This window comes from Geotrypetes seraphini, chromosome 8 (genome assembly GCF_902459505.1).
Source record: "Geotrypetes seraphini chromosome 8, aGeoSer1.1, whole genome shotgun sequence".
Classification (NCBI taxonomy): Eukaryota; Metazoa; Chordata; class Amphibia; order Gymnophiona; family Dermophiidae; genus Geotrypetes; species Geotrypetes seraphini.
In genome coordinates, this window is record NC_047091.1 from 161,720,727 (window position 1) to 161,745,803 (window position 25,077).

General features: G+C 47.3%; 1 protein-coding gene across 4 annotated transcripts in view; it reads right to left on the bottom strand.

Annotated features, from left to right (window-relative positions):
- Positions 1-25,077, bottom strand: part of NAA25 (N-alpha-acetyltransferase 25, NatB auxiliary subunit) — a 209,941-nt gene that overhangs the window by 89,528 nt on the left and 95,336 nt on the right. For all 4 annotated transcript variants that reach the window (XM_033956518.1, XM_033956515.1, XM_033956517.1 and 1 more), the window contains exons 12-13: positions 21,168-21,375; positions 1,280-1,369 (exon numbers count right to left, since the gene is read on the bottom strand). In XM_033956518.1, the coding sequence (XP_033812409.1) occupies positions 1,280-1,369; positions 21,168-21,375 (298 nt within the window). The remainder of the gene's footprint in view (positions 1-1,279; positions 1,370-21,167; positions 21,376-25,077) is intronic.

The window sequence follows — 25,077 nt, forward strand, 5'->3', positions numbered from 1 at the left end:
GCTCACTGAACTTCTTTGAGCATTGGAGAATTTAACTCGCAGGCCCTTGGTAGAAACCTCTATCGCCATTTAGTAAAATCCAGCGATAAATAGAAAATAGAATTAAGATGGTATCTTTCAATGGACTAATTTTAATACATTTTTGACCATCAGGAGACCAAAACCTTCTTTACCAGGTCAAGACAGCTTACTGTCCTAAAGATTTTCAGGACTGTAGGAGATGGGAATGTGATTTATGCTTGGACCTGGGGGCATGTGATGGAATGTTAGCAGTCTACCGCACCTAACACAAAGTGCCTGGTTGAGGGAGTGCTATTCTAGAGTTTTATTTCATGCATACCTGACACTAAAATAATTATCAGTTATATTATGGTAGGGAGGGAGATCCAAAAAGCATGTCTAAAGAATTCTCCATCTGGTGGTCCGGAAATTCTAGTTCTGCACTGAAACATATATAAAACGGAATTCCTGGACAGACCTTTTGCGGGTACAGCATACAAGATGGCGTTGGGATGTATCAGCTTTCCGACCTATGGACAGTGTCTCACAGTTATGTCATGTCGGAAGCTCTGTTTGGTGGCAGGTAAACTATATAAGAACATAAGAAGTGCCATCTCCGGAACAGACCCTAGGTCCATCAAGTCTGGCGATCCGCACACGCGGAGGCCCCGCCAGGTGTACCCTGGCATAGTATTAGTCCCATATACTTCAGTGTTGGACAAGTCCAGCAGTACCCGATTACTAGCGATGGTGCAATCAGTTCCACCAGCTTACCTCTTGGGAGGTGAGAAATGCCCCCCCCCCAAAAAAAAAAAAAAAAAAAAATCTGGTATCCAGAAGTCAATTTCTGAAAATATGGAATTGTTAACATTGCCTGGCTCACCCCGAGGGGGCGTAGTTTGTTACTCAATGAGTTATTATGAGTTGCGTTTCATTAATATATACACCTTTTTTTTGTCTATTTGCACAACACCTTGTAGGTCACTTGCTGGGTTTGGGAGAGGGGTGGAGGTGATAAGGAATAAGGATAGTTGACAATTAGAGGGGGAGGGAGGAGGGGGTAGGTTACAATTTGTGCACTATGTTGACTAAACTATTTCTTTATTATTGTCCTGTTCACAGTCATCATTGTTATTGTGTCTTCTGGGGGTGGAAGGGTTGGGGGGAATATTTCCAAAATGCAGATGACAACAGGCATATATTGTCTAATTCAATAATAGTTTGTTACACTGTGTTATATAGTCATCAATAAAATTGTGTTACATTAAAAGGAGCTTACCAGTTTCTAGCCACAGATCGAGGAGCACATGAGCAGCAAGCAGACAGTAGTAATCAGAAAACTGTAATTCCGTCTTCAAGCATGATTTGCCTGTCAAAATTTAATATGCATTTTTAAAATATCAAAATCTACATCTTAAAACAGGACTAGCAGTTTGAAAAGAATAAAATCCAGGTTTCGCTGGCTTTTGCCATTTGAAATTCAAAATAGCACAGTTACTTACCTGTAACAGGTGTTATCCAGGGACAGCAGGCAGATAGTCTCACAGATGGTGACATCAGCCACGGAGCCTGGTATGGACAGTGCAAAAGTGTATTATCACGAACTTCTTAGAAGTTTTATGACTGCCCATACCGCGCATGGGAATATGCTGCCTGCTTGTCCTGGGATAAAGCAGTGCTGGTTGTTATAGCATCCATGCCAATCTAGAGATTTTTTTTTTTGCTTTAAACCACATTTCTTCATGTGTAGCTTGAGCACATTTATATTCAAATACAGTATTTCCCTGTTTCTACAGGGCTCTAAACCTAAGTGACTCATTTATTACCATATATGCTCGAATATAGGATGAGATTTTTGGGCCAAAATGGAGGTCTCGTCCTATATTTGTGTCATCACCCGACTCCCCTTCCCAACTTGATGCAGGCCTCTAATAGGCTGGGACAGGACAAATCCCTCTCGTCTCCTGTCCTGGCCAGCAGGTGGTGTACATACAGGTAAGACTTGAGGTAAGAGAGATGTTAGGGATAGCACTGCGAGTCCCACCAGTTTTGCTTCATCCCCAAACCCAACTCATCACCGGAATTTACCATCCTTCTCCCAGCCCATTTATACCACATTTACAGGACTACAGACACTACATGTTCACAGAATACCGCATCTTGTTTTACACATTTGTAGAGTGTCTGTCTTGTGTTTTGAAGTGTGTGACCAAAGGACCTCAGTTCAGTAATAGAAACATGAAGGCAAAAAACTGAACAGGAAAACTTAAAAATGTCAGACTACATATGCAGCAATAAAAGAGAAATAGAAACTATCAGAGATAGACTATCTCAGCTTTTGGAAATGCATAACTCTTAAATTCAGAATAAAATAATTTTTTCCCACCAAGCCTCAGTTTATTATCTCTTCCCCTTTTCAATCCAGTTTCTCCTCCCCCAGTGGTCCAGCATCTATTCCTCTCCCTCAAAGATCCAGCACCTCTTACCATCTATCCCTCCCCTCCTCCCAGAAGTATTTCTCATTCCTGGGTCCAGTACACATCTCTTTCTCCCTCCCTCCCTTATCCAGTAGAGCAAATTTTTCATTACCTAGGTCCAGCACCTTCCTCTCTCCCACAAGTGCAAACCTTCACCTTCTCCCTTTCCCCCCCAGTCTTTCTAACTTACTCTTTGCCTTGATTGCACAATGCCAGTGATTACACCAGTGTTGACTCGGGGCTTCGGTCTTCCCTAGGACATGCCCCACCCTCCTCCGATGCAACTTTCTGTTTCCATCCCAGGGAAGATTGAGGACCCGAGTCAATGCTGGTGTAACTATAAAAAAGCTTTAAATGTAAAAGAGCAAAAATGGATTTATTTTCTTAAAACTCTAGTCCCAAATGGCCTGAATGAGGAAATCGATTGGATGTCTATAATTTAAAAGTAGTTTGTAAGTAGTTTAATGGAAATTTGAAAATAATTAGAAAATAACTTAATAAGCAGTCCAAAATTAGGTGTTTTTATGAAGTCTTTAATTCATATATTTATATAATTTATGAATGTTTTTGAAGTATTCTCATCTGCCCTTCGGGTATTTCCCGTTTCCTCTTTGAAATCAGTTCCGGTTTAGTTTGTATTTAAAACCAGACCTGACGACAAGACGCTATTCTACCATGTTATTCTATGGAGAGGAGCAGCAATCTTGAAGCACGTTAGTACGTTTAAATGAGAGCTGGACCCTGGTTAGATATCATAAGCATTATAAGTATTTTTTTTTTTTTTTTTTTTTTTTTTAAATTTTTATTTATAAGTTTTCCATTCTTACATTATTTGAGAAATATAATATACAATAAATTATTACATATCTTAAATATTATCATTAATAATACATCATGTTGAAAATATAATATGATAACACTTATACAATAATATGTATAATATAAATCCCAATCCCTTTTTATATAATATATTTCATTAATTATTCAAAGCCCACCCCATTCATGTATATATTATTTATCCTTGTGCTAAGAACTTAATCATTAGAATAATTTGTCAATGGTTGCCAAATTTTATTAAAATTAAGAAGATTTCCCTGTTGTAAAGCTATTATTTTTTCCATTTTATAAATATGACAAACAGAATTCCACCAGAATGTGTAATTTAATTTGGTGTAATCTTTCCAATTTTGAGTAATTTGTTGCATGGCGACTCCTGTTAGTATCATTAATAGCTTATTATTATTTGCTGAAATCGGACTCATAGTTCTCATTGCAGTGCCAAATAGTATGGTGTCATATGAGAGTCCTACATGATTTTCTAGTAATTTATTAATTTGGGGCCATATTGAATTCCAAAAAGCGTTTACATAGGGACAGAAAAAGATTAAATGATCTAACGTCCCTATTTCTAATTTACAATGCCAGCATCTATTAGATCTAGTACTATCTATTTTTTGCAGGCGCGTTGGGGTCCAGAACACTCTATGTAATAAGAACAACCATGTTTGATTCATAGATGCTGACCTTGTAGATCTTAATCTCCAGGACCAAAATCTTGGCCATTGAGATTCAGAAATTTTCTGACCAATCTCAATACTCCAAATATCTCTAAGACCTGTTTTCTTTTTTTTATTTAAAAATCCATATATCAATTTGTACCATTTTGCGGCTTGGTGACCCAAAAAATCCGTCTGGAAACATAGAACCTGTAGGCTATATTGATTATTTAGATTTTTCCATTCAGGGAACCCTACCTGAATGGCCTGCTTCAATTGCATCCATTTAAAATATTGTGTTTTATTTAAACCAAATTTGTTTTGCAATTGTGAAAAACTAAGCAGTGAACTTTCTGATATGACATCATTCAATGTTCTTATTCCTGCATTTATCCATTGTTTCCAGACGATTTTATATCCGCCAATTCTGATCCTGGAGTTTATCCATATTGATTGATTTAGAGATTTAGCAATAGGTTCTGGTGATAGATTACTGATATATCTCAATGTTTTCCAAGTGTCAAATAAAATTCTGTGGTCTTTGTATCTTTTAGGCATTTTTATAGTTATTAATTGTTCTGGATATAAAGGGAACAGGAGCCGCCATTCTAAATACAGCCAATCTGGTACATTTTCTAAAAGGTCTGGGAGGATCCAATACATACCCTGTCTTAAAATATAGGCTTGATGATACCTATAAAAATTTGGAAAATTTACCCCCCCTTCCATAATTGGTCTTTGTAATGATACTAAAGCGATTCTTGGTCTTTTCCCACACCAAACAAATTTTGTAAGAATATTATTAAGTTTTTTATAAAATGACCCCTGAAAAAATATTGGAATCATACTCATTTGGTAACAAACCACAGGCAATATCATCATTTTAATTGTTTGAATTCTTCCCCACCAAGAAAGATGTAATGGATTCCATTGCTCACACATTTCTGTTATTTTTTTTAATAAAAGTTTTTCATTCTCTTTGACTGTGTCTTCTATTGTATTTTTGATCATAATTCCTAAGTATTTTATACCATCCTCTTTCCAAATAAATGAATATGGGTCAAATAATCCTTTGGTACAATGAACATTTATTGGGAGAATTTCAGATTTATTCCAATTAATTTTATATCCAGAAAAAGTACCATATTTTTCTATTAAATTTAGTATACATGGAATAGTAGTTTCCGGTTTTCTTAAATATAATAATATATCATCTGCATATGCAGATAATTTAAATTCAAAACTGGTAAATGATAATCCCTCTATCTCCTTAGTTTTGTTTATTGCAATTAATAAAGGTTCTAGGACAATATCAAAAAGTAAAGGAGACAGAGGGCATCCTTGTCTAACTCCCCTATGCAAGTTAAATCTATTTGATAAATTATTATTAATATGTAATCTTGCTCCAGGAGAGCTATACAATGTCTGAATCATTTTAATAAAACCGGATCCTATACCAAACCATTGTAAAGCTTGGTATATAAAATTCCATTCCACTCTGTCAAAAGCTTTTTCTGCATCTAAAGATATTAAAAAAGCTGGATCATTTATATTTTTTGCTAAATTTAATGAGTGGAATGCTAATCTAGTATTATTTGATGAGTGTCTTTTAGCAATAAATCCTGTTTGATGTACATCAATAATGAAAGGGAGAGCTTTTGCCAATCTTAATGCTAATACTTTAGCCATTAATTTATTATCTACATTCAATAATGAAATAGGCCTGTAATTTGATACCAGAGTAGGATCTTTGTTTGGTTTTGGTAAGACTATAATTATCGATTCTGCCATAGTACCAGAAATTTTTCCATTCTTTAATTGGTATTGATACAGATTTAACAGATGTGGTAATATAATATTTTGGAAAAATTTATAAAATTCATTATAAGTATTTAAATTAAATAACTGATATTTTTGTTCTTAGAGGTTACAATAGCTTATTAATTTTTTTTATTTTTTAGATTAAAAGTGGAAGCCTCAACCCTGACGAAAAATTTTTGAAACATGTGCGTGTTGGTAGAGGCGCTCCCACATAACTATTATATTGATCAAGATAAGTATTTCTAAGATTAATCTAAATTGAAAATCTGCAAAGAAAAAAGATAAAATTTACATAACATTTGATCCTATGACGATCGGGCGATTGTGATAAGCTTCACAAATACCAAATGGGAGGTTGTGGCCCTCTGAGGATCATGAATATAGAAAATATGGAGAAATTAGGTTCTTACCTGCTAATTTACTTTCTTTTAGCTTCTCCAGACCAGTAGAGGTTAATCTTTACAAATGGGTATATATCCAATCATGACCAGCAGGTGGAGTCTGAAAACAAAACTGTGGGACAGTATATAATATACTCCCTTCTCTATTTACCTCAGTCTGCCGAATAGCCAAGCAGAACCAAGAACTGGAAAACCGAAAGAAAACAATACTCCGAACAGGAGTAACAACTAACATACCCAAATGCTGTTGGAAAATGCAGAGGAGAAATACCCGAAGGAAAATGTCCCCACAGCTCGCCAGCTAAGCAAGCCGAGCCACATCCGCTGTTCTTTAATTCTCCCCGGCCCTAGAAAAATACTAGAACCCGCAGCAAAAAACAAAAACTGCCCGCGAAACAGCCCCAACAACACAACAATAACAACAACAGACAGGGTGGGGACCTCTACTGGTCTGGAGAAGCTAAAAGAAAGTAAATTAGCAGGTAAGAACCTAATTTCTCCTTCTTTAGCACTCTCCAGACCAGTAGAGGTTAATCTTTACAAATGGGACGTACCAAAGCAGTCCCTCTCACGGGCGGGACCCCCGCAGGGTCGATACCAGAACACACTCACCAAACACCGCGTCCCGACGCGCCTGAACATCTACCCGATAATGTCTAACAAAGGAATACAAGGAGGACCAAACCGCAGCCTTACAAATATCCACTGGAGGCACGAGCGACGACTCAGCCCAAGAAGCTGCCTGACCCCGAGTGGAATGAGCCTTGAGAAACTCCGGAACAGGCTTCTGTCTCAGAAGATAAGCGGAAGCAATCGTCTCCTTGATCCAGTGCGCAATAGTAGCCTTAGAAGCGCCAGCCCCCCGACGAGGACCCTCCAGAAGGACAAAGAGATGATCGGATTTCCGGACTTCCTGGGTCCGCTGCACATAAGAGCGAAGGACCCGACCAACATCCAACTTGCGCAGCTGCCGTTGCTCAGAAGAGCCCTCCCGACTACCCAAGACTGGGAGGACCACCGATTGATTGACATGAAAAGGAGAAACTACTTTCGGCAGAAAGGAAGGAACAGGCCGCAAGACAACCCGCTCCCTAGAAAACTCCAAGAAGGGAGCCCTACAAGAGAAAGCCTGTAGCTCAGAAACACGCCTAACGGAAGTAATGGCCACCAAAAAGACCGCCTTCAGAGTAAGGTCCTTCAAAGAACAGCCATCCAACGGCTCGAAAGGCGGGCGCACCAAAACAGAGAGAACCAGATTGAGATCCCAAGAGGGAACAGAGAGCCATAGGGGAGGCCTGAGCAACTTGGCCGCCCGCAAAAAGCTAATCACCTCAGGAATGGCTGACAAACGCTGACCTGTCACCAACCCTCGAAAAGCCGACAGGGCCGCAAGTTGAACCCGGAGAGAAGACCAAGCCAGACCTCTATCCAGGCCATCCTGCAAGAACTCTAGAATGGTAGGCAGGGAAGCGTGAAAAGAGACCACTCCCCGCGCTGGCACCACCCCTCAAAGAGACGCCAAACCCGCACATAAGCCCGAGAGGTAGAAAGCATCCGGGACCCCAAAAGCGTAGAGATCACCTTATCTGAATATCCCTTCTTACTAAGGCGACCCCTTTCAAGAGCCAAGCCGTAAGACAGAAGAGAGACGGGTCGAACATGGGAATGGGACCCTGCGTCAGAAGTTCGTCCAAGAGAGGCAGAGGAAGAGGATCCGCCACCAGATGCCTCACCAGATCCACATACCACGGACGTCGAGGCCAATCCGGAGCCACCAGAACCACCAGACCCGGATGGTGAACAATGCGAAGAAGTACTCTGCCCACCAATGGCCAAGGAGGGAACACATACAACAGCCCCTCCGTTGGCCACGGTTGGACCAGAGCATCCAGACCCTCGGCCAGACTGTCCCTGCGATGACTGAAGAAGCGGGGCACTTTGGCGTTGCCACTCGTGGCCATCAGGTCCATCAGGGGCTGCCCCCAAGCCTGCACTATCAACTGAAACGCCACGGAGCCGAGACACCACTCTCCTGGATCCAAGAAGTGACGACTGAGGAAGTCCGCCTGAACATTTTCTACCCCGGCTATGTGAGAGGCCGAGAGGTCCAGAAGATGGGACTCCGCCCAAAGCATGAGCCGAGCCGCCTCCTGCGCCACCTGAGTGCTCTTGGTGCCCCCCTGATGATTGACATAAGCCACCGCCGCGGCATTGTCCGACAGGACTCTGACTGACTTGCCCAACCAAAGGGAGCGGAAAGCTAACAGCGCCAGACGGACCGCTCTGGTCTCCAACACGTTGATCGACCAGGAGGCCTCCTCCGTGGACCAGGTGCCCTGAGCTGAGTGACCCAAACACTGAGCCCCCCAACCGAAGAAATTCGCATCCATAAGGAGCATCGTCCACTGTGGGAGATCCAGACCCACCCCCTGAACCAGGTGAGGGGTCCGGAGCCCCCAACACAGACTGCAGCGCGCCACGCCTCGCAGGGGGACAGGAACCTCCAAACCGTGCCTCTGGGGTGACCACCTCCGGAGCAGAGCATAATGAAGAGGACGCATGTGGGCCCGCGCCCACCTCACCACATCCAGGGACGCCACCATCGACCCCAAGACTAGGAGGAAATCTCGCGCCCGAGGACACCGGGACGCCAAAAGCAGGCGAATCTGAGATTGCAATTTGCTCACCCGGGCCCCTGGAAGGAAGACCTTCCCCAAGGAGGTGTCGAACAGAACCCCAAGGTACTCCAGACGCTGAGCCGGGACCAACCGACTCTTGGAAAGGTTGACCACCCAGCCCAGCGACCGGAGAAACTCCACCACCCGAGCCGTAACACGGGAGCTCTCCTGCAACTACTTTGCCCGAATCAACCAGTCGTCCAGGTAGGGGTGCACCAGAATGCCCTCCGAGCGCAAGGCTGCCGCGACGACCACCATCACCTTGGTGAACTTCCAGGGATCCGTGGCCAGACCTAAGGGAAGCGCACAGAACTGATAGTGCCGACCCAAGATCGCAAAGCGAAGGAAGCGCTGATGAAAGGCCCGAATGGGAACATGCAAGTAGGCCTCCGTCAGATCGAGAGAAGTGAGAAACTCCCCCGGCTGAACCGCCAGAATGACCGACCGCAGAGTTTCCATGCGAAAAGAGGGAATCTTGAGAGCCCTGTTGACCCCCTTCAAATCCAGGATGGGCCGAAAGGTCCCCTCCTTCTTGGGCACCACATAGTAAATGGAGTACCTGCCGGTGCCCCACTCCGGAGGGGGCACTGGAACAACTGCCTTGAGATCTAGCAAGCGCTGAAGGGTCTGGCGAAAAGCCTGCGTCTTCCAAGGAGTCTGACATGGAGAGGCTAGGAAAAGGTCTGGCAAAGAGCGGGCGAACTCCAGGGCATAACCGTCACGCACCACCTCCAGGACCCACTGATCGGACGTGATCTCGGCCCATTTGGGGAAAAAGTCGCGCAGCCGGGCCCCCACCAGAACCAAAGGGGGCGCCGGCAAGGAATCATTGTGCAGGACGGGAAGCGGGGGAACCGGCGGAGGGATTCCCTGCATCCCCCGACGGGCCCCCCCGAAAGGGCTGCACGCGCTGGAAGAACTGACCCCGGGAAAACCCTGGAGCCGGGAAAGAAGCAGCCCCACACCCAGGGCGATACTTGTGAAACTCCCTCAAACGCCCCCGGGCAGTGCCACCCCGAGACGCAGGGCGGGCACGGTCCTCAGGCAGACAGGGCACCTTTGAGTCCGTCAGAGTCTGAAGCAACTTATCTAATTCCTCCCCAAACAAAAAAGACCCCCGGAAGGGAAATTTAGTAAGCTTAGCTATGGACGCAGCATCCGCCGACCAAGCGCGCAGCCACAAAATACGCCGCGCGGCCACGCCAAAGGCCATAGACTTAGCCGAGATCCGCACCAAGTCATAAAGAGCATCTGAGAGGAACGAGGCAGCCATCTCAATCTTCGCCACCTCCTGATCCACCAAAGACCAGTCATCAGACTCCCAATCCAGGACACGCTCAGCCCACCGAAACACGGCGCGAACCACCAGCCCCCCACAAATAGCCGCCTGGACCCCAAAGGCAGAGACCTGAAAATTTTGCTTAAGAATGTTCTCCAACTTGCGCTCCTCAGAGTCCCGCAAGGTAGAACCGCCCTCAACAGGCACGGTATGCCGCTTAGAAATCGCCGAGACCACCGCGTCTACGACTGGCGATGTTAAAGTAGCCCGATCCCCCTCTGGGATGGGATACAAACGAGCCATGACGCGCACCAAACGAAATGGCGCCTCCGGCGTTTTCCACTATTCCAGTACAATATCCCGAATATCCTGATGCATGGGAAAAGAGCGGGAAACGGTACGGATCCCCCGAAGCAGAGGGTCCCCCACATGCGGAGTCTCCGGCGGCGCATCCTCAAAACGCAACACCGAAGAAACCTGTTGAATCAGGTCCGGTAGCTCATCTCTCTGAAAAAGGCGCACCACGGACGCCTCTTCGCCGGAGACGGGAAACCCGACAACCCACCGCCAGCGGTTGTCCCCTCGAGAGGGTCCTGGAAATCCTCAAAAGGGTCCAGGTCCTCATCCAAACCGACATGCTCCTCAGACCATAAATCCTCGTCCCAAGACACCCGCGGACGCTTGGACAAGGGAGGAGGAGGAGGGGACGCCACAACAGACGAGAGAGGCAAAGCCGCAGGGAGCGCGGAGGAAACCCCACTCCCCGAAACCCCCTGGGAGCATCCGGGACCCCCAGCCGCCTGAAAATAGGCTCTGCACAAAGAAAAAAAGAAATCAGGGGAAAAACCCCCCGAGGGTCCCAAGGGACTCCCTGCCACAGCAGGGGACCCAGCAGAAACCTGCCCCTGTTTTTCCAATACAGGGGAAAGGTCACCTGAGGTGGAAGACAAAATGGAGGGGCCAGACTGTGAAATGGCGACTTTCCCGCCAAAAATGCTCCCTCCATAGCCTGTAGCGGCTGAGAAGCCTGAACAGTCCCAGTCGCTAAAACAGGCAAGTCGGCATCAGCTGTCAAAAAATCAGCTGAGAGGGAATCCTTCGGGGAATCCCTCCGTGGGCGGTTGGGGAAGACCGGGCTTCCCCACTGCTCCCAGCCGACTCGCGAGGCACCATCGGTGGGGAGCTCTGAGCGCCTGCAGCTGCTGCATACGGAGCTCCACCACCTCACCGGCCCAAACTACCGAGTTCAGTCTGGCCGCGAGTGCCTCGCGGCTGGACCTAATTGTGTCCCACTCCCCCGGAGAAGGGCACAATTGCTCCATACGCGACCTAGCTAGAAACAAAGTGCCGGTTAGATGAAAAAATAAAGTAAAAAACATTAAACTGACAGGGAAGCAACCCTGCAGACCGGCACTACCTCAGGATTTTTTTTTTTTTTTTACAGAACAGACTCCACAGGCTCTCGAAGCAATATGCCTTGCTTGATTTAGGGGGCAAGGCTTACTGCTGAGGCTCCTCTAGAAAAATGTGGGGAGGTGGAGGAAGTGGGGGGAGGGACCCCGCTCGAGACCCGCCGGGTTTGACACCCCCGAGGTCGGACGGACCCCCAAACAGGGCCCGCCCAAGCTCTGTCCGGCCAAAAACAGGGACTAGAAACCCCCTAAACAAATTCCAACAGCCCTACCAAGGGAGATGGGTACAGATCACTCAACATCTGCTGGAGACTGAAAGAACACTGAGGTAAATAGAGAAGGGAGTATATTATATACTGTCCCACAGTTTTGTTTTCAGCCTCCACCTGCTGGTCATGATTGGATATATACCCATTTGTAAAGATTAACCTCTACTGGTCTGGAGAGTGCTAAAGAAACATAATATAATATAAAAAGAAGAAATCTTTGAAGACTGGTTGTATTGGGAGGTGTAATCACCCCAGCATCACACGATCAAGACAATGAGGGAGAAGGAGTGATGCCTCGGCTTGGGAAAACCCTACAGAGCTGGTGCTTATGATTAATACCAGTTAGTAAACGAGATTAGATTAGAAGTCTGTGTCCAGGGCAATGGAGAAATACAACTTGCTCAAAGTCAAAAGGTGTGCTGTTAGGACTTGAATCCTGGCTTTCCAGGTTTGTAGCCTACTGTTCTAACCACTAGGCTACTCTCCTTCAACCCAGGAAACATTTCAAGAAAAAAGGTAGCACAGAGTAAAGCAAGCTTTGCCTGCTTAACGCTGCATGTAACAACATAAATATCAGCCTGTATCAACACCATTCTGGGTCTCTAGATGATCTGAATATTCTACGCTGGCACCCAGACATTCACCTGGCACTGAAATTTGCATTAGATTCAGGCCACATCAGTCAGCAGCTTTAAAATTGCTGACTGGAGGGAGGGCAGGGGTACATTTCTACCCTGTTTTCCAAAGGATGCTGTAGGCAGCTTTCAGCAATATTGGAATTCAGATACAATAAGCAATTTCCCCAAAGAGCTTATAAGTTAATAAAACAGGAAAGGTGACTTCCTCAAATCAAAAAGGAGTGACAGTGACCTAAGTGGGGATTCAAATGCTGATTCTCAGCCCCTCTGCTGTAATCACCAGGTCATGCCGTGTTCAGGAATATTTAAAATGAATACACAATATAGATGTAATGACGTACAAGCATGAGCCAGATCAATGGTTCTCAACTCAGTCCTTGTAGCCGCCAGCCACTCAGGTTTTCAGGATAGCCAGAAAGCACAGTTACTTACCGTAACAGGTGTTATCCAGGGACAGCAGGCAGATATTCTTGACTGATGGGTGACGGCACCGACGGAGCCCCGGTACGGACACTTTTAGAGTGATTGCACTCTAAGAACTTGGAAAGTTCTAGAGACCGCACCGCGCATGCGCGAGTGCCTTCCCGCCCGACCCCGACGCGCGGTCCCTCAGTTAAGATAAGCCAGCTAAGAAGCCAACCCGGGGAGGTGGGTGGGACGCAAGAATATCTGCCTGCTGTCCCTGGATAACACCTGTTACGGTAAGTAACTGTGCTTTATCCCAGGACAAGCAGGCAGCATATTCTTGACTGATGGGTGACCTCTAAGCTAACAAAAAGAGGGATGGAGGGAAGGTTGGCCATTAGGAAAACAAATTTTGCAAAACAGATTGGCCGAAATGTCCATCCCGTCTGGAGAAAGCATCCAGACAATAATGAGATGTAAAAGTATGGACTGAGGACCACGTAGCAGCTTTGCAGATTTCCTCAATGGGCGTGGAACGGAGGAAAGCTACAGATGCTGCCATAGCTCTAATTCTATGTGCCGTGACAGAACCTTCCAGTGTCAGTCCGGACTGAGCATAGCAGAATGAAATGCACGCAGCAAGCCAATTAGATAGCGTACGTTTAGAAACAGGACGTCCCAATTTATTCGGATCAAAGGACAAAAAAAGTTGGGGAGATGATCTGTGGGGCTTAGTACGGTCTAAATAGTAAGCTAAAGCCCGCTTACAGTCCAAAGTATGAAGAGCCTGTTCCCCGGAATGAGAGTGAGGTTTAGGGAAAAAAACAGGTAGTACAATAGATTGGTTGAGATGGAACTCAGAAACAACCTTAGGGAGAAACTTTGGATGTGTACGTAGAACCACCTTGTCGTGATGAAAGACAGTGAAAGGTGGATCAGAAACTAGTGCATGGAGCTCACTGACCCTCCTGGCAGAGGTGAGAGCAATAAGAAAAAGTACCTTCCAAGTGAGAAACTTGAAAGAGGCAGTAGCCAAGGGTTCAAATGGAGGCTTCATCAAGGCGGAGAGAACCACGTTCAGATCCCAGATCACCGGAGGTGCTTTGAGAGGTGGTTTCAGATTGAAAAGACCTCGCATGAATCTGGAGACCAGGGGATGAGCTGAAAGGAGTTTCCCCTGGACTGGCTCATGAAAAGCCGTAATGGCACTGAGATGAACTCTGATGGAAGTAGACTTGAGACCAGAAGTAGACAGAGAAAGCAGATAATCCAATAGAGGTTCCACAGCAAGAGACTTGGGGTCATGATGATGTAGGAGACACCAAGAAGAAAACCTCGTCCACTTTTGATGGTAACATTGTAGAGTGGCTGGTTTCCTGGAGGCGTCCAGGATGGAGCGAACAGGCTGAGATAACAAAGAATCAGTTGAAGTCAGCCCGAGAGATACCAAGCTGTCAGGTGTAGAGATTGCAGGTTGGGATGGAGGAGGGTTTCCTGATCTTGTGTAAGCAGAGATGGAAACAGTGGAAGTAGAAATGGATCCCTGGAACTGAGTTGAAGTAGAAGGGAGAACCAATGCTGTCTGGGCCACCGTGGTGCAATCAGGATCATGGTGGCTCGTTCCCTCTTTAGTTTGAACAAGGTCCGAAGCATGAGAGGCAGAGGAGGGAAAGCATAAAGGAACAGATTGGACCAATCCAGAAGAAACGCATCCGCTGCCAGACGGTGAGGAGAGTAAAGTCTGGAGCAGAATTGGGGCAACTGATGATTGTGAGGAGCTGCAAAAAGGTCCACCTGAGGAGTGCCCCATTGTGCAAAGATGGACTGTAGAGTCGATGGGTCGAGAGTCCATTCGTGGGGTTGGAGAACTCTGCTGAGCTTGTCCGCTAAGTAGTTCTGTTCTCCCTGAATATAAATCGCTTTCAGGAATAAGCGGCGCGAGGATGCCCAAGACCAGATTCTCTGGGCTTCCTGGCATAAGAGGCGAGAGCCCGTTCCCCCTTGCTTGTTGATGTAGTACATAGCCACCTGGTTGTCTGTGCAAATTAGAAGGACTTGAGGAAATAGAAGGTGTTGGAAGGCCTTGAGGGCATAGAACATTGCTCTGAGTTCCAGGAAATTGATGTGATGCTTCTTTTCCTGAGGAGTCCAAAGGCCCTGAGTTTGGAACTCGTTCAGATGAGCTCCCCATGCATAAGGGGAGGCGTCGGTGGTGATGACCAGATGATGAGGAGGCAGATGGAACAGAAGGCCCCTGGAGAGATTTGAGGATATCAACCACCATTGCAGAGACTGACGAAGAGACGATGTCACAGATATGTGTCGTGAGCAAGAGTCTGTCGCTTGAGACCACTGTAGAGCCAGGGTCCATTGAGGAGTGCGCAGGTGAAGCCGTGCCAGGGGTGTGACATGAACTGTGGAGGCCATGTGACCCAAGAGAATCATCATCTGCTTTGCAGAAATGGAGTGCTGGGACAGCACCTGCTGACAGAGCGATTGGAGGTTGTGAAGACGGTTGTCCGGCAAGAAGGCTCTCATCTGGACCGTGTCCAGTACCGCTCCAATGAATTGAAGTCTCCGCGTAGGCAGAAGGTGAGACTTGGGTATATTGATTTCGAAACCCAGCAATTGTAGAAATAAGATGGTCTGGTTGGTGGCCAGAAGAACAGTCTGAGATGAAATGGCCTTGATTAACCAATCGTCCAGGTAGGGAAAAACCTGAAGGTGGTGGGAGCGGAGAAACGCTGCCACCACTACCAGACATTTTGTGAACACTCTTGGAGAGGAGGCAAGACCGAAGGGGAGCACTCTGTATTGGTAATGACAGTGATTGATCATGAAGCGAAGGTACTGTCTGGAGGCCGGATGAATTGGAATGTGAGTGTAGGCCTCTTTGAGATCGAGAGAGCATAGCCAGTTGTTGTGATCGAGGAGAGGATAAAGCGTAGCTAGAGATAGCATCTTGAATTTTTCTTTGACCAAACATTTGTTGAGATCTCGCAGATCTAGAATTGGTCTGAGGTCTCCTGTTTTCTTGGGGACTAGAAAATACCGGGAGTAAAATCCTTGCCCTCTTTGGTCCAGAGGAACTTCCTCTATGGCGTTCAGAAGAAGGAGGGACTGAACCTCCTGACAAAGGAGGGCAGATTGAGGAGTGTGCAAAGCAGACTCTTTTGGTAGACTTTGGCCCGGAAGGGTGTGAAAGTTGAGAGAGTAGCCGTGGCGGATGATGTTGAGGACCCACTGGTCCGAAGTGATAACTTCCCATCGGCTGAGAAAGAAAGACAGACGTCCTCCTATCGGTTGAGGGAGGAGAGGAGAAGGTTGAACGCTGGCTATGCCCTCGAGGATCAAGTCAAAAGGGCTGAGTCGATTTTTGTGGAGGAGGCTGCTTAGCTGGTTGTTGCTGCTGAGGTCTAGGTGTTTGCCGCTGCTGTTGACGCTGCCTCCTAGGTTGCTGAGTGGAAGGCTGCAAGGGGCGAGCCACAAAACGTCGCTGATAGGCCGTTTGCTGTCTGAATGGCCGTGAAGGTGGAGGTTTCTTCTTGGTCTTAAGAAGGGTATCCCAGCGGGTTTCATGAGCCGAGAGCTTCTGGGTCGTTGAGTCCATAGAATCTCCGAACAGCTCATCCCCTAAACATGGGGCATTAGCCAACCGGTCTTGATGATTAACATCAAGCTCAGAGACTCTGAGCCAAGCCAAACGGCGCATGGCTACAGAAATGGCTGTTGCTCTAGATGTAAGCTCAAAAGTGTCATATATAGACCTTACCATGAATTTCCTGAGCTGGAAAAGAGCTGAAGAGCACTGATGGAAAGCCTCACGATTCCCCACAGGAAGGTACTGCTCAAAGGAAGCCATGGTGGTAAGGAGATGCTTTAAATAAAACGAAAAATGAAAAGCATAGTTACCAGAACGATTAGCAAGCATCGCATTCTGGTAAAGTCGCTTACCGAATTTGTCCATGGCTTTACCCTCTCTGCCAGGAGGGACAGAGGCATAGACACTAGCTCCTAAGGACTTCTTGAGGGTGGATTCTACAAGAAGAGACTCATGAGAGAGCTGTGGTTTATCAAAACCAGGAATAGGGATTACTTTATAAAGGGAATCCAATTTGCGAGGGGCTCCCGGGATAGTAAGAGGAGTCTCCAGATTTTTGTAAAAGGTCTCCCTCAAGATGTCATGTAAAGGGAGTTTCAAGAATTCCTTTGGAGGCTGGTCAAAATCAAGAGCGTCCAAAAAAGCTTTGGACTTTTTAGACTCAGCCTCCAAAGGAATGGAAAGAGATTCACACATATCTCTTAAAAAAGAAGAGAAAGAGGTGGAATCAGGTTTGGAGGAAATATCCTGCAGAACAGGCTCGTCCTCCTCTGAAGAACACTCCCCTTCTGACTGAAGAGGTTCTTCAGAGTCGCCCCACAGATCAGGGTCTCGAACATGGGGACCACGGTCCCGAGACTCAGGGGTGGATGGTTCTCGGTGTCGGGACTTCTGTACCGACTTACCCGACCTCACCGACGCGGTACCGGGCGATGTTATCGGTCGCACCGGAGCCGATGTCTGCACCGATTGGTGATGAGACCTAGGCTCCGGTGCGAGGACAGGCATCGATGCCGATGAGGTCAAGTGTACCGGTACCGAAGGAGTGGATGGTGACAATACGGGCTGTTCCACGATCGGTACCGGTTGCTCAGTGGGGACCGATACCGGAGGGCTCGGTGTCAGGAGAGCTGGAAGGAGTTGTTTGAGCTGTTCCTTCAGCTGTACCTGCAAGATGGCCGCAATGCGATCATCAAGGGAGGGCACCGGTACCGCTTTTTTCTTCTGCGGTACCTGCGGTGCCGCTCGACGCCCCGGAGATGAGGAGCCCGATGTCGAGGGACTCACCTCAATAGGGGCGGAGCGCTTCCGCTGGCGCCTCACGGTCGGCAGGATTGGACTCTCTGCAATGGAGACCGGAGGACGTTCCAGCGGGGAAGGCTTCTTAGCCGGCTTACCTGCATGCTGCGACGTCGACGCGGTATCGCGTGGCGTCGATGAGGTGGGTGCCGACGAAACAGGTACCGAGACCGGCGCCGAAGACGCGGGGTCGGACATGTCGGTGCCGAAAAGCAGTCTCTGCTGTATCTCTCGATTTTTGAGAGTCCGCTTTTTCAAAGTGGCACAGCGGGTGCAGGTAGAGGCCTGATGTTCCGGACCCAGACACTGAAGGCACCAGTTGTGCGGGTCTGTAAGGGAAATAGGCCGTGCACACCGCTGGCACTTCTTGAACCCGGGCTGGGGGGGCATGAACGTAAAAACGGCTTCTGCCAAATCGAAGGCCGAGGCCTCGATGATGGCAGTAGGCCCCGCCGGGTCAAATCGAGAAACTTGACAAAAACAAGAGAAAAATTTTTTTTTTTTTTTTTTTTTAAAAGAAAGAAAAAAGGAAGGGCAAAAAGAACCCGAAAAAGTTTACGCGAGCGGGAAGGCGAATGAAAAAATATTTCAACAGCCGTTGAAAATGCGACTTCTTAGCTCCGCGGAAACTAAGAAACTGAGGGACCGCGCGTCGGGGTCGGGCGGGAAGGCACTCGCGCATGCGCGGTGCGGTCTCTAGAACTTTCCAAGTTCTTAGAGTGCAATCACTCTAAAAGTGTCCGTACCGGGGCTCCGTCGGTGCCGTCACCCATCAGTCAAGAATATGCTGCCTGCTTGTCCTGGGATAATACATAAGTATGAAGTACAATGGAGGCAGGTCATGCAAATTAAGAACATAAGAACTGCTATACTGGGACAGACCGGAGGTCCATCAAGCCCTGAATCCTGTTTCCAACAGTGGCCAACCCAGGCCCCAAAGTACCTAGCTAGATCCAAATTCTTTCTCATTTATAGCTGGAAAACTTGAGTCTAGATCACAGTTCTTCAACCGCCGGTCCGCGGACCGGTGCCGGTCCGCAGAAAATTCCTGCCGGTCCGCACAGGAGCGCAGGGCCGGAGATAGAATGGGGAGCCTCCAACTGTGCTTTCTTCCCTCCCAGCGGCTCTCTTTACAAGCGCAGCGATTCAGAAAGGAAGCCTTGGAGCTTTTGCTGAGTCGGGCCGCCTCTGATGATGCAACTTCCGCTTTCCTCAGAGGCGGTGCGACCCAACAAAGGAACCGAGGCTGCCTTACTGAATCGCAGCGCTGGTAAGTAAGGAGAGTTGCTGGGAGGGGAGAAAACTGCTGGCATGGTGAAAAAAAAAAAAAAAGGGACAGCTGTTACTGGACCTGGAGAAGGAGAGATGCTGCTGGGAGGGGAGGAGGGAAAGGAAAAGGAAGAGAGTTACTGCTGGACAGGGGGAAGAGGGAAAGGAGTCTGGGAAGCTGCTGGGCAAGGGGGGGGAAAAGGGACAGCTGCTACTGGACCTGGAGGGAGGGAGAAGGAGAGATGCTGCTGGGAGGGGAGGAGGGAGAGGGAAAGGAAAAGGAAGAGAGTTACTGCTGGACAGGGGGAGGAGGGAAGGGAGAAGAAAAAATGAACGAAACAGCTTGCAGAGAGATTAGAGGAGGGGAATGGGAGAGATAGGAATGAGATGGGAAGGGAGGGTCAGCAGAGAAATTGAGAGGGACAAAGATGCTAGATCTGGTGTAGGAGAGATAAAAATGAAGAGAGCAGTGAAGCTGGAGTGAATCGTGTAAAAAGGAGAGAGGGGCATAGAAAGAAGACAAATACCATATGGAAGGGGGAGAGGTCAGACAGTAGATGGAAGGGGCAGATGCTGGATTGAAGAGACAGAGAGGGCAGACGCTGGAAGGAAGAGAGTGAAAAGAAGATGAAAGCAGAAACCAGAGGCAACAAAAGGTAGAAACAAATAATTTTATTTCTATTTTGTGATTAGAATATATCAGATTTGAAATATATATCTTGCTAGAGACATAACTGGGGACTGCAGTATTCTGTTAGCATGATATTTCTATGAACTTGGCTTGTTCAGTTTTCTTGATAGTAGAGGGGATATATGTGAAGGGGAGGGGAGACAGGGGTTTTGTTGGTCCGTGCTCTGTATATTTGTATTTTAAAATCACAATTGTTCAGAATATTGTTTCTTTTGATACTTTAATAAAATGCGTTCAATATAAAATCATAATTGCGGCTTGTGCAGATGGGATCAGATGGTTTGCGGGGACCGAGCTCGCGGAAATGGAGCGTAAACTGGGTTTTTAAATTTTAGTCCTATTAGTTTGCCGGTCCATAAAATAATTCTTTTATTTCTGCCGGTCCACGGGTGTAAAAAGGTTGAAGAACTCTGGTCTAGATGACTAGGCTAAAGAAAAAAAAATAATCAAAAGAAACAGATAACTTTAAGGTCTTAGAAGACGTGATAGCAGAGAGGCTGGATAAGCAGTACTACCGTGTGCTATGGTACAGTAGACTTGGCTTGAGGAAGTTATTTGCTTGAGGTCTGCAGAGGAACAAAGCTGTCGCTACTTCAGTTTTATAGTATTGAGCATTTCAGACCTAGAGAAAAATGTTTCTTATCTAAGCCAATAAGAAATTTTTGGCTTGCACAGGCATGATATTTAGACAGATAGTGACAAACTGGGCTCTCTATTTTGGCTGCAATTCACCGCACAGTTTTTGGCAAAAAAAAAAACAAAAAACACAACCCAAAAAAAGGTCCTCCCCTCCCCACTTCTCCAACTACAAGAGCCACCATTGGCCTATCTTAGAAGACCTGGTGGACCAGTTGCCTAGTTGGAGAAGGAGTAATCCTGAGTCACTCTTGCCCATGCTGGCTCTGTATTCAAAACAGCTGCCAGATCCTCCCACAGCAGTCTCACAAGACTACAACTGGAGGTTATGGCAGCCATTTTGAGACTGGAACTGGCATGGGCAGGGGCAAAAGCAACTTGAGCTTCTAAGGTAGGTCCAACTGAAAATGCACTGGTATTCTCAGATAAATCTGAAGCTTTGCCAAATGCAGTTTTGGTACCAAAGCTGAAATCCGATTGGTCTCTACTAGAGAATGACATGGGGACAAATTTCTCCCCGTCCCCACGGGAACTCATTCTCCCATCCCGGCGAGCTCTTTTCCTGTCTCTACCCCATTACTGAAAGCTCCGTCCTCATTTGCACAAGCCTCAAATACTTTAAAATCATAAGTGTTCGAAGTCTATGCAGTTAAGGCTGAGCTTACAGGAATGGGGCAGGGACAAGGAAAAATTTGTCCCCATGTCATTCTCTAGTCTCTACATGGTACCTTTAAAAAGGCTTTAAAGTAATATCAAATTACAAGGATGGATAAGAAGTAAAAGAAAATAACTCACCAAACTGTAGGCCATGTCTATATCGCAATGTCAGCTCCTGCACTGCATCTAGCTTCTGTTTTTTGTCCATTGCATGATAAAAACCAAGCAATCGGGATAGTTGCACAATACACAAGTGTCGTTGTAAAGCTCTGGTGTCAGTTGGTAGTACAAGTTTGCCCTCTGATGGCTCAAGCCGAGGCAATGTCCCAAGCAACAGATTTATGAACTAAGAAAAAAAATAAGATGTTGAGTATCTGATCCTGCATATATGAACCTATTTATGAGCCTTGGCACTAATGTCCAGTAACTCTAAATAGATCTGATCATTTACCTACAACTCATGATTCAAAAATAATATTTTAAAAGCAATTACATGTTGGTAATTTCTGTATATACATTTTTCAGCACTTATACAGCATATGATAAACTATGGCATAGTACAATAATTTAACTACATCTTCTGTCATATGTATTCTATAGGACTGCAATGTAGCAAGGTCCCAAATTTGATCCCTGCATTGTATTTTCTGCTTCCTGGGCTAGTTGGGGATGCTGCAGAGATTAAGTATAGGATGGCAAATGGGCTCAAAGTCATTTACATCAATTCAGAAATCCAGTGTATATGTTTTAACTTGGCTCATATCATTGCCTCCTCTTATCAAATGCAGCTGGCTGAGAACTATCACAATGATGACCACACTAGCTGTATTGGATTGGGTGACCTAAAATAGTGGGGGATTCCTGGAAGAAGCTGGAAGAAGGGTTGGGGTTTGGTAACATGAGCCTTCACTTGAAACAGAGCTGGAAGCCCTATGGAAATATATTCTGCTTTGAATACTCTCTCTGTCAAAAAGCACAGTTACTTACCGTAACAGGTGTTATCCAGGGACAGCAGGCAGATATTCTTAACGCATGGGTGACGTCACCGACGGAGCCCCGGTACGGACCTTTTTAACTAGAAAGTTCTAGTTGGCCGCACCGCGCATGCGCGAGTGCCTTCCCGCCCGACGGAGGAGTGCGTGGTCCCCAGTTAAGATAAGCCAGCTAAGAAGCCAACCCGGGGAGGAGGGTGGGACGTAAGAATATCTGCCTGCTGTCCCTGGATAACACCTGTCACGGTAAGTAACTGTGCTTTATCCCAGGACAAGCAGGCAGCATATTCTTAACGCATGGGTGACCTCCAAGCTAACAGAGAGGGAGGAGGGATGGTTGGCCATTAGGAAAATAAATTTTGTAACACAGATTGGCCGAAGTGTCCATCCCGTCTGGAGAAGGCATCCAGACAGTAGTGAGTAGTGAACGTGTGAACTGAGGACCAAGTGGCAGCCTTGCAGATTTCCTCGATGGGCGTGGAACGGAGGAAAGCCACAGAAGCAGCCATAGCTCTGACCCTGTGGGCCGTGACAGCACCTTCCAGTGAGAGACCGGCCCGAGCATAACAGAACGCAATGCAGGCAGCAAGCCAGTTGGAAAGCGTCCGTTTAGAGACAGGACGACCTAGACGGTTAGGATCGAAGGTCAGAAAGAGCTGAGGAGACGAGCGGTGAGCCCTGGTAAGGTCAAGGTAGTATGCAAGGGCACGCTTACAATCCAGCGTGTGCAACGCCTGTTCCCCAGGATGAGAATGGGTTTAGGGAAAAAGACAGGCAACACAATGGACTGGTTGAGGTGAAAAGCCGAGACCACTTTGGGGAGGAATTTAGGATGGGTACGCAGAACCACCTTGTCATGATGAAAAACAGTGGATCGGCGACCAGTGCATGCAGCTCACTAACACCTCCTGGCAGAGGTGATGTCAATGAGGAAAAGCACCTTCCATGTTAGAAGTTTGAGCGAAGTTGTGGCAAGAGGCTCAAAAGGAGGTTTCATGAGGGCTGATAAAACCACATTCAGGTCCCAGACGACAGGAGGAGGCTTCAGAGGTGGTTTGACATTGAAGAGGCCTCTCATGAACCGGGAAACCAGAGGATGAGCCGTGAGAGGTTTTCCGAGGATAGGCTCATGAAACGCAGTGATGGCACTGAGGTGGACTCTGATTGAGGTAGACTTGAGGCCAGCATCGGACAGAGAGAGCAAATAGTCCAGTACAGTTTCCACCGCCAATGAGGTGGGATCGTGATGATGCAGGAGACACCAAGAGGAAAACCGGGTCCACTTCTGATGGTAACATTGGAGAGTGGCCGGTTTCCTGGAGGCATCCAAAATGTGACGGACAGGCTGAGACAGATTCTCTGGAGAGGTCAGCCCGAGAGAAACCAAGCTGTCAGGTGGAGCGAAGACAGATTGGGATGTAGTAGAGACTGATGCTGCTGTGTAAGTAGAGTAGGAAACACAGGAAGAGGAATGAGCTCCCTGGAGCTGAGCTGAAGCAGGAGGGAGAACCAGTGTTGGCGAGGCCACCGAGGGGCGATGAGAATCATGGTGGCCCTGTCCCTGCGGAGTTTGTATAACATCCGCAACATCAGAGGGAGTGGAGGAAAGGCATAGAGGATCCGATCCGTCCAGTCGAGCAGGAATGCATCCGGGGCCAGACGGTGAGGAGAGAAGAGTCTGGAACAGAACTGGGGCAGCTGATGGTTGTGAGGAGCTGCAAAGAGGTCCACCTGTGGAGTGCCCCAGCGAGCAAAGATGGAGCGGAGTGTCCAGAGTCCACTCGTGAGGTTGAAGGATGCGGCTGAGATTGTCGGCCAGGGAGTTCTGTTCGCCCTGGATGTAGACAGCCTTGAGGAAGAGACTGTGGTCCGTGGCCCAGGTCCAGATGCGGAGGGCCTCCTGACAGAGGAGGCGAGATCCGGTGCCGCCTTGCTTGTTTATGTAGTACATGGCGACTTGATTGTCTGTGCACAGGAGAAGAACCTGAGGGCAGAGAAGGTGCTGGAAAGCCTTGAGAGCATAGAACATGGCTCTTAGTTCCAGGAAATTGATGTGATGTTGACGCTCCTGAGGGGTCCAGAGTCCCTGGGTGCGTAGATCTCCCAGGTGAGCTCCCCAAGCATAGGGGGAGGCATCCGTGGTTATGATCATGGAGTGAGGGGGTAGATGAAAGAGTAGACCCCTGGAAAGATTGGAGGAGTTCAACCACCATTGAAGAGATTGCTGAAGAGACGATGTCACAGAGATGGGATGAGAAAGAGGATCCGTGGTCTGTGACCATTGGTTGGCTAGAGTCCACTGAGGTGTCCTGAGGTGGAGTCGCGCCAGAGGAAGTACATGGACTGTCGAGGCCATGTGGCCCAAGAGGACCATCATCTGTCGAGCTGGGATGGTTTGATGAAGGAGCACCTGACGACAGAGGTGGAGCAGGGTCCGGTGTCGGTCGAAGGGGAGAAACGCCCTCATCAGAGTGGTGTCGAGAACTGCTCCGATGAACTGAAGTCGCTGTGTGGGAAGCAGATGCGACTTGGGGTAGTTGATCTCGAACCCCAAGAGATGGAGGAAAGAGATAGTGTGATGAGTGGCTTGCAGCACAAGTGGAGACGTAGTTGCTTTCACCAACCAATCGTCCAAGTAGGAGAACACCTGGAGGTTGTGAGACCTGAGGAAGGCCGCTACCACAATAAGGCACTTGGTGAACACCCTGGGCGATGATGCGAGGCCAAAAGGTAGTACCTTGTACTGATAGTGGCGGTGCTGAATCTGAAAGCGGAGGTAGCGACGTGAATTCAGATTGATGGGGATGTGAGTGTAGGCCTCTTTGAGGTCCAGGGAACATAGCCAGTCGTGTTGAGAGAGAAGAGGGTAAAGCGTGGCCAGGGAGAGCATTCTGAACTTCTCTTTGACCAGACACTTGTTGAGGTCCCTGAGATCGAGGATGGGGCGGAGGTCTCCTGTCTTCTTGGGAACCAGGAAGTAGCGGGAGTAGAATCCCTGACCCCTTTGGTCCGGAAACACCTCTTCGATGGCATTGAGAAAAAGGAGGGATTGGACC